The sequence below is a fragment of the Acomys russatus genome, chromosome X (genome assembly GCF_903995435.1).
Source record: "Acomys russatus chromosome X, mAcoRus1.1, whole genome shotgun sequence".
Lineage (NCBI taxonomy): Eukaryota > Metazoa > Chordata > Mammalia > Rodentia > Muridae > Acomys > Acomys russatus.
This window is the reverse complement of record NC_067169.1, coordinates 123,106,578-123,116,217: the sequence shown is the minus strand read 5'-3', so window position 1 is coordinate 123,116,217 and position 9,640 is coordinate 123,106,578. Positions and strand designations below refer to the sequence as shown.

The 9,640-nt window shown below is 51.6% G+C and overlaps 1 protein-coding gene across 4 annotated transcripts; it reads left to right on the top strand.

Moving 5' to 3' along the window:
- The first annotated feature begins 90 nt into the window (after positions 1–90).
- Naa10 (N-alpha-acetyltransferase 10, NatA catalytic subunit) lies at positions 91–5,225 on the top strand. 4 transcript variants are annotated; one of them, XM_051141177.1, is made up of 8 exons: positions 91–217; positions 614–712; positions 1,025–1,083; positions 1,974–2,019; positions 2,113–2,228; positions 2,359–2,403; positions 3,969–4,053; positions 4,823–5,003. In XM_051141177.1, the coding sequence occupies exons 1-8, from the start codon at positions 197–199 to the stop codon at positions 4,862–4,864; spliced, it is 513 nt and encodes a 170-aa protein (XP_050997134.1). In that variant the 5' UTR covers positions 91–196; the 3' UTR covers positions 4,865–5,003. The 4 variants fall into 4 exon arrangements, with proteins under 4 accessions (XP_050997134.1, XP_050997132.1, XP_050997131.1 ...); XM_051141175.1 differs by having other exon boundaries at positions 92–217; positions 4,819–5,225; XM_051141174.1 differs by having other exon boundaries at positions 95–217; positions 4,910–5,225.
- The last annotated feature ends 4,415 nt before the right edge of the window (positions 5,226–9,640 follow it).

Genomic DNA, 9,640 nt, shown 5'->3' with positions numbered 1-9,640 from the left:
TGCGGTTCGGAGGCGGATCCCGTAGCTGCGCACTTCCGCTGGAGGCCGGTCGGAGCGGTCCGCCTTTTCCGCCGCAGTCCTCGGGAGCCTGGCCCCAGTCCCAGCCCTGGCCCCTGTCTTCCCTTCCTTGCTTCTGAGTGGCCTCCGAAAGCACGCATTCACGACCCACAAAGGACCCGCGAGCTTCGCTGCCGCGATGAACATCCGCAATGCTAGGGTGAGGTGACGGGGAGCCAGTGTCCGCACCGCGTGGGGCACCTTACCGGGTGACCGCGTGCGTATGCTGCCAAGGGACCTGATGCTGTGGCCCTGCACGGCTAAGGCCGCCGGACCTTAAGGCTGCTGAAGCCTGCTTTAGACATCTCGCGGCTATAGTATCCCTCCTTTGCCTAATGTCAGGGTTCCGTCGAACGGGCTCCGCCATCTCCGGGCGCTGTTGCTAGGTCCTGACCCTGGCGCGTTTTGCACGGAGCATAGAAACCAGCCTTGTGCAAAGTCGGGTAGTCAAAACTCTACCCGACTGGGGGAAGGGGGCGGGGGCCCAGAGATTGACAGAGAACAGGGCTCCCGCTTGTGTGAGGAGACCTGGACTAACCGTGCCGTTGTCACGCAGCCCGAGGACCTGATGAACATGCAGCACTGCAACCTGCTCTGCCTGCCTGAGAACTATCAGATGAAGTACTACTTCTACCATGGCCTCTCCTGGCCCCAGGTGGGCCGCGTTGGCATTCTGTAGGGGTGTAGGGCACAACAGGAGGAAAAGCTGCATCTGAGTGGGCTAAAAGGGGTGGGCAAGGCCGCAGAGCCTTGGTACAGTGAGGCCCTGGCTGATGGGGAAGCCTGACAAATGAACGGGTGTTTTAGGGACTGTAAGCTAGACACAGGGTGGAGATGGAACTCCCACCTGTGCCGGGCCTCTTCCTGATACAGAGAAGGCACAAGTGTGGAGTAGGGAGACCCGGGCCCCTTGCATTCCATCCAGGTCACCAGATGTCACAAGTCACCTTTTCCTTTCTGTCACCAGCTCTCTTACATTGCTGAGGATGAGAATGGGAAGATTGTGGGGTATGTCTTGGCCAAAATGTGAGTCACCAAGGAGAAAGAAAGGAGCCTAAGCTAAGACTGGGTGTCACTGGGCTGGGGCAAAGGCTTTGGAGAAGGGAATGGTACGCTGACACCGCTGTCTGATGAATGCCGCTGTGGATTAGTTTGAGAGGGGTTCTCACGCTGGTGTGCAGACTGGTGCTCACTGTGTGACTCAGGCTGGCCTCCGACCTCCAGCCTTCATTCAATGCTGAGCTGCCTCAGTGCTGGCATTAACTTGCCCAGCTCGCTGTGGATTTTGTTTTCTGATTAACAGGGTTATAGGGTAGCTCTAAATTGACAGAAAAGTGGAGCAGAAGGTACAGAATATTTCCACACACCCCTCCTCTACACTTGTTCTCTCCTACCTGTATGGTACACTTGTTAGAAGTGAGAAACCAACACAGAGTTTGTTAAGCAGATTCATATTGTTACTGTGTTTCTGTCCGTGTTGCACAGGCTCTGAGTTGGACAGTTGAAGACTGTCTCTCCACCTCACAGTCTCCATTCCTCCCTCTGTCTCTGACAATAAGGTCACTTTGTCCTAATGCTGCGGAATTGGAATAGTAGCTTAGAGCTCTTTCAAAGTGGCTCCCTTCGCTTAGAGCTCTGCATTTAGTAGTACTCTTGGTGGCCCAACAGCTGACTTTTTTTTTTTTTTTTTTTTGGTCAGTCTTGGGCGATGTTCTATTGACACTGCACATATCTGGTGTGTGTAGCATGGGGGTTTGATTGGGGCGTGGTTGGTGGTTATTCTGATTCAGAAGTTACTAGTTCTCTGCCTGGATCTTGGGTGCTGTAGGATAAGGCACACTCTGCACGCCTGCTGTGCACAGGTGTTCCAGATAGACTGCACCCATACCAGGCTCCTTTCTAGCTTTCTCTTCTAGGGAAGAGGACCCAGATGATGTGCCCCATGGCCATATCACCTCACTGGTGAGTATAGCTACTGAGATTTTGGCAGAGGTGGGCTGGAAATAATTGGAGGAGTGGCCAAGGTCTTACTTCTACCCGCCCTTCTTCTGTCAGGCTGTGAAGCGGTCCCACCGGCGTCTTGGCCTGGCTCAGAAGTTGATGGACCAGGCCTCTCGAGCCATGATAGAGAATTTCAATGCCAAATATGTCTCTCTGCATGTCAGGAAGAGGTGGGAAGGGCAAGGCTGGGGAGCGGGGAGGAAGAGGTACCCAATTGATAGGGGTTCTTCAGAAGATGAGAGTTATTACTGGGAAAGGGGCCAAGTTTGTGAAGCTCAGCAGCGCCTTCTTCCCCTGCAGTAACCGGGCCGCTTTGCATCTCTACTCCAATACCCTCAACTTTCAGTAAGTAGATCAAGTTGGTTTTTTGGGTTTTTTTTTTTAGTGGCATGATCCATCTAGTTGGCTGAGGTGGGTGGAGAAAGTGAAGGGACTCCAGACATTGGCGGAAGGCTCTCTGTATGCTCATTGGCTGTTCACTGACACGCTAACATGGAGGAGGCATCTGCTTTCTGTGTGTGTGGTAGAGGGGGGATGGCTTGGTGCTGGTGAGGCCGGTGAAGGGCAGTGTGGTAAAGAACACACAAGGCTTCTTAGCGCTGTTCTAGAAGTTCAGAGAGATAGGCTAGGACATGAGCAAAGGCTGAGAAGTGTCTCACTAGGGAAGCATTAAGTAAGAGCAGATGAGTGGGGATGGCAGGGGAAAGGTCAGAAGCAAAAGCAATGCGGGGCCTAGAGCTATGGGTGTTCTGGTGGCTAAGGGCAGGTCTACTCAGGACGTGAGCATCTCCATGAAGAGAGGACCTGGCAGTACCTGGTGCCACTTGAAAGTGTGCTAGAGTGGATTAACTGGAGGACCTAATGCCATGCCAGGCTTTGAGGGGGCAGAATGAGGATTAGTCTATAGGGACAAGGCAGTGGCCTTCAGGCTTTTCTGGGTTCAACACGCAGATTCATGGAGGGCTCTTTGACCTAGCTAAGGATGCCCCTGTGGTGGGAACTGCTTTCCACACTTGAGTCAGCAGTTCCCAGCTGGGTACGGAGGTACGTACCTCTTAATCTCTGCACTCAAAGTAGAGGACTTTGGTTTGGGGGCCAGTCATAGGGTATTCCAGGCAAGTCTCACCCACACAGCAAGACCCTGTCTCCAAAGGGGGTTGCTAAGGAGATAGCTTAATTGGCAGGCCCTGAGTTTGATCCCTAGCACCCAAATATAAGAGCCACGTACAGTGCCCTAAACCTGTTATCCTACTGCTGAAGAACCCACCAGCCTAGTTGAATGGCCAAGTTCCAGATTCAGTGAGAAACCCTATTTTGAATGGGAAAAAAGATGGAAAGCAAGACATCCAACATCTACCTCTGGCCTCCACATGTACACATTCTCTCTCTCTCTCTCTCTCTCTCTCTCTCTCTCTCTCTCTCTCTCTCTCTCTCATTGTCTCAGGCTGTCAAGGAATCTTTCTAGGCCATCAGACAGCTTCACGTCCAGTGTCACTGCTACTCAACGGTGCACACGCACCTCCCCTCAGCTGTCTGGGCAGTAGTTAGGTTTTATATGATGACCACCTACATGCAGGTACAGAGTAGGTCAGAGAGAGGAAAGAAGAGGCAGAATTAACCGCCTCAACTCAAAGAGCACAGGTCCTTGCTGGTCAGGCTAGGGACAGAGTGGCAGCAAGTCTAGGAATAGGAAGTACTTTGGATGCTACATGCTGCTTGCCTTAGCTGGAGAGACTAGAGAAAGCTATCATGGCTGTTGGAAGACTCCATTCAAATGAAAAACAAAAAGGAGTCCATTCAGGATGCCTTTGCCTCTACAAAGATCCTGCAGGAGGAGATGACACCCACCCCAGTAGCCTAAGAACCAAGAGAATTTGCCCCACCAGCATGTGTCTCCATCCTACCCCCAGGATCAGTGAAGTAGAACCCAAATACTATGCAGATGGGGAAGATGCATATGCAATGAAGCGCGACCTAACGCAGATGGCTGATGAGGTAAGAGTTCAGCCAGGCGAGGCCAGCAATTCCAGCAAAAGAGGAGATTCTGTACTTGGGAAAGGTGGCAACTTAAGGGCTGTGAGATGGGGTGGGGCAGTGGTGGCTGGAGGCAAGACAAGGTTGAATGTCAACCCTTGTAGCTCTAAAGCTACAAGGACTCAGAGCCCCCTTTCTCTCACTTCCTAAGCTGTCAAGTAGGGACATGGCCTTGGTTGACTCTAGAGGAGGCCATGGGATGTTCTTTGGGGAAGAAGCCTGAAGGGGGACTAGGGACGACAGTAGGAAAATATTTTTCTTTAAAGATTTATTTATTTATTATTAAGTACACAGTGCTCTGCCTGCTTATACACCTGCAGGCCAGAAGAGGGCACCAGATCTCATTATAGATGGCTGTGAGCCACCATGTGGTTGCCGGGAATTGAACTCAGGACCTCAGGAGGAGCAGTCAGTGTGCTTAACCTCTGAGCCATCTCTCCAGACCCGGAAAAGATTTTTCTACAGAAGATGTGGGACTACTAGGGTCAGGGGCTGTCATGGCCAGCCTGCTTAGATCTAGGACTAAACTGGGCTGGGGAAAAGGGTCCTGGAGAGGCACTGCTCTGTGTTGGGGGCTCCCCAGCAGCACATTTGAAGGTAACAAGACCCTTGTCATTTTATAGAGGATGAAACAGGCTTAGGACACAGCTAGGATTGAACTGCATCTCTACCCAGTCCTATTTCCTGCCTTGGCCCTACCGCTTCTCATTGTGTCCCTTCCCCCAGCCAGCCCCAGGGCCTGGTTCCTCTTGTCTCCTGTCTGGAGACTTAGGCCCTGTCTCTTTCCACCCGCTTCCCTCTGGGCTCCTGGCGGCAGCTGAGGCGGCACCTGGAGCTGAAGGAAAGGGGCAGGCACACGGTGCTGGCAGCCATGGAGAACAAGGCGGAGAACAAAGGCAGCGTGCTTCTCAGCTCGGGAGAGGCCTGTCGTGAGGAGAAGAGCCTGGCTGCTGACGACAGTGGTGGGGACAGCAAGGACCTCAGTGAGGTCAGTGAGACCACAGAGAGCACAGACGTCAAAGACAGCTCAGAGGCCTCTGACTCTGCCTCCTGAGAGCCTGCCCCACATGGTCCCAGCCTCGCCTCATGTGCTTTTACAATAAATGTTGCCCAGTGGCTTTGGGGGATTTGTGGGTGTGCGTGCTGGGGTGTGTTTCTTTCCAGCTCCTTTATGGCAGGGATGCCATCTTCACAGCCCAGAGCTTATTGTGCTCACAGGTCACACACATTTGGAGATGGGACCCCAAATCTGGCCACCTTCAGGAACTGAGTTGGGGTAGGCAGAAAAACTGGCTTGGGTGGCCTGCAGAACGTCCTTACTGATTGTCTAGGGTTGAACTAAATGATTCCTTGGTGTTTTCAGTCAGCTCACATTTCAGAGGCAGGTCTCCTGCCTTAATGTTCTTTCCTGCTTTGCCCTCTTCCGTCCCACTCTCAGACCTCTTCCTTAGTCATGCTGCCTACCATCTGCCGCAGCTCATACCTCCTGGACCCCAAATGCCTAAGTCCAGCTGCTCATTGCATTTATCTGGAGATGTCCTAGCTGGATCCCGGTTGCACAGGCTCTTCCTTGTTATCCTTGATTCTTCCCTCCATATCTCACGTTATTAGGTCCTGTAGGTTCAACTACATAGTCCTTTTTTCTTTTTTTTTTTGAAAGGCATGATCTCTGTGACAACACACCCGGTTTATACAGTGCTGGAGATATAACTCGGCCTCTTGGGTGCTAGACAAGCTGGCCTAGAACTCATTACATAGCCCAGGCTGGCTTCAAATGTGTGCTAACCCTGCCTCAGGCTCCAAAATTGTGAGATTGCAGGCGTGAGCCACTCCAACCAGCTCCCCCGATGTTTTGTGTTTGCTGTAGGGTGGTGGTGCACACCTTTAATCCCAGCACTTGGGAGGTAGAGGCGGGCAGATCTCTGTGAGATGGAGGCCAGCCTGGTCTACAGAGTGAGTCTGGTACAGCCAAGGCTACAGAGAAACCCTGACTCGAAACCCCCACCACGCTTGGCTTTTGGTTTTTTTAAACTAGAAAGACAAAAAGTCCACCCCGCTCCTGAACGCTTTATAACAACGTCACCCTTGCATTATCATTTGCTCCTCTAAACGTGTGGCTTCTAGATCATCACTAGTGGCTCCTAGGTCCTAGATGGGCTCTGTTGGGCCGTTAACCTAACTGCAGCGCCTGACATCAGAGGTGTCATTATTGCTAATAATGTCTCTACTCCCGCAAATGACCACGACCTGCCGCTATGTTGAGTAATTCGCCCTGGAGCTTAGTTCTTTGGTTGAACAACTGATCTGTTAGAAAGCAACAAAGCAGAGCCTGGGAAGAAAAGTCGCGGCTGCGCACATCGTCTCTGAGTCGAGTCAGCGGCTAGTCCCGCCCAGCGTGCTGGCCTCAGTTCCTTCCGGTTCGCTAGCTGGTGACCTTAGTTCTCTTGCTCTGATTGGTTCTGCTGCGCCAGACCAAATGCCCCGCGGTAAAGCTGCGGACATGCGCACTAGCTTGGCCGCGCCCTGGAGTTGGTGGGAGTTCCGGGATCCTCCTTAAGGTGCTTGTGGAATCCTTTCAAGGCCCGCCCTCAGCCCTGGTTGTTTGTGTGTCATTGGCGGCCGATTGAAGCCTGGCTGTCGGCCCCGCCCCTAGTCGGTTAGGTTTCCTGGGCGGAGTGGGAGGTGTGGAAGGGGAAACCGCAGGCTCTCCAGGGCCTGGGGGCCCAGCAGTTCCCCTGCTTCGGCGGTATCCGTCTCTTGGAAGCGCCGGCTTAGATGCACTGTGAGCTGAGGCTGGGGTGGCCGGAGGTGCCTCCCGGGACACTTCTCCAGCACGTACCTTCGCTGCGTAGTCGTTTTTTCTCTCCCAAGCCCCATTGTCTCTTAAGATTCGTCTCATCTCCGTCGGTCCTCTGTCCAGGGTAGCCAGCCAATCTGATCGCATCAGCCCTGCGGTTACCATTCCTCAGGACCAGGTGTTCTTTCTTGCACGTATGAAAGTAGTCTTGCAGCATTCCGGAGACAGAGGCAGGCAGCCCTGAGTGATCTAATCTTTCTATGGGTTCTGATAAGTGCATAAAGTCAAAATATTGACCATAATGGTTTCATGTTGAATATAAACAGTTTGATGCCTGATTGGCACGATTCCGTCATGAATAAATAATCCTGTAGATCTAGCGCCCAGTCTCTTTGTAAACAGTGTGTACGTGAGTATGGGTACCTGCGGAGGGCAGAAGAGGGCGTTAGATCCCCTAGAAGTGAAGTATTAAGTGGTTGAGAGCAACCTTTGAATTCTAAAAACTAAACTCTGCTCTCTGGAAGAGCTCTTTAACCACTGTGGAACCATCTCTGTTGCCTATCTTGTTGGTTTTAGTTTTGTTTGTTTTGACAGTGTCCATATGTCCATATATAGCCCTGCTCTCTGCCGCTAGGAGACCATCACTTCATCCAGCTTATCTGATTTTTGAGGTAATGTCTCACTCTGTAGCTTAGGCTGGCCTGGAAATCACCCTGCAACCCTGGCTTGCTTCTGAGCACCAACCAGCACCCACAAGGAGGTTCACAATCATCGCAATTCCAGTATCTTGGGGATCTGATACTGTCTTTTGGCCTCTGGGCACTGAGTGTGTGCACATGCATGCGCGCGCGCACACACACACACACACACACACACACATTATACATGCACACATAAAATTACTAAAAAATTTAAAAGCCAAAAAGGAACATACCAGGTGTGGTGGCGCACACCTATAATCCTAGCACTCAGGGAAGCAGAGGCAGGCGGATCCCTGTGAGTTCAAGGCCAGCCAGGTCTACAGAGTGAGTTCCAGGACAGCCCTGTCTCAAAAACAAAAGAAACAGAGTTAAAGGTACAGAATGCAGTTTCACTCATGGCTTCAGATGCCCAACAAGTACCCTAAGTGCAGAGTCAATCACTCCAGTTAGGTTTTTTTTTTTTTTTTTTTTTTTTTAAGATTTATTTATTTGTTTATCACATATACAGTGCTCTTCCTGCGTGTCCACCTACAGGCCAGAAGAGGGCACCGGATCACGTTACAGATGGTTGTGAGCCACCATGAGGTTTCTGGGAATTGAACTCAGGACCTCTGGAGGAGCAGTCAATGCCCTTAACCTCTGAACCATCTCTCCAGCCCAATCACTCCAGTTTTCTGCTTTGCTTTTCACTGTTTCATCACAAGGGACTAGATGGGGCAGCATTCAGATTTCTGGCAGAAGGACTGAGGATATTAAAAGGCCAGTCCAGCAGCCATGTCTTGTGTGCATGAGTCCTGCTCTGGTCTGGGTCTGCTAGGTGGATTTGTCAAGGCTCAGAAGGGAAGACAGGTAGGACGGGTTGCTTTAGCTAATGAGGGAATGGATGCCTGGTTTCCCTTAGTCAAACGCACTGTTGGAATAAAAGCAAGTTCACAAGGATGGGTAGCCATTTATGTCCTGTGTGAAGGGATTCAGGCTTGTTTTGCCTTGGTAGAAGACTGCAACATTGTTACTTCTGCAACCAGTTTCTGGAAGTCCAGGACCTGGGCCTATCAACATTTAGCTAGCTTCCAGACCTTTTCCTCAAGGCTCTCTAAACACCTAGCTTTGATACTGGGAGCAGGTAGAGACCAAGAGCTAAGGGCAAGAGTTGATTGAACACGGTTGAAAGGCCAGAACAGTCTCTCCCTCCTGCCAGATCTCCATGTCAGGCTACCACGTGCTCACATGCACTTTGACATCCATGCATTGCAAGTACAGGTCTGGGCCCCCTTGTAGTAGAACCTTCCAGCATGCTCCCTAAGTGCCTTGCCTGTCTCCCACCGTCTGAATACCCCAAGGCATTCTCTTCATTGAACTGAAGACAGGTGGCTTGTCACTGGCCTCCTGCCTTCCCAAGTGACTGGAAAAGCCCGGTGTGGTTGTGCATCCCTATAATCCTAGCACTCGGGACAGAGACAGAAAGATTACTTCAAGTCCAAGACCAGCTTGGATTGTTGTGTAAGGCCAGCCAGGGCTACAGAGTGAGGCCTTATGAATGAGACCCTATCTCACAACAAAACAAAACATCACAAATTAACAAGTAGGTCGTTCCCTGTGGCTTAATGTTGACAGGGGTGGAGCAAATTGCCATCATCTCTGGATAAAGGAGGCAATAGGAGTCATCCCCAGGCTGGCTCCCCCCACCAATATAGGTCCCTACAGGTGCAAGATGCAAGGGAAAAGAGACAAAAAGTCTCTTCCGGCAGCAGGAAGTGGTAACTACCTATGGGGAAATGAGGCTAGTTCTTTCCTTTGGGGCTGAGTAGAAGGGGAACTGTAGCTGAACCCTGCTTCCTCTCGCTGAGGGGGCCCAGAGGGAACACAGGCCTACAGTCCTCTGAGGAACTTCCCATCCACCAGCTGTCTGAACTCCCTTAGGCCTCACTCAGGCTGTGACTCCGGAAGGAGGGTGGCATCTGATATCCAGGAAGGCTGGGGGAGGCAGGCCACATAGGGGCAGTCTTGGGCCTGGAGGAGGTATGGGGCCACTGTCCATTAGTATTGAGGA

Excerpts from the sequence above, each read along its gene's own strand:
- Naa10 (XM_051141174.1), top strand. The coding sequence starts at position 197 with ATGAACATCCGCAATGCTAGG. Across the intron at positions 713-1,024 it reads ATGGCCTCTCCTGGCCCCAG|CTCTCTTACATTGCTGAGGA; the intron begins GTGGGCCGCGTT and ends TTCTGTCACCAG. Across the intron at positions 1,084-1,973 it reads GGGTATGTCTTGGCCAAAAT|GGAAGAGGACCCAGATGATG; the intron begins GTGAGTCACCAA and ends TTTCTCTTCTAG.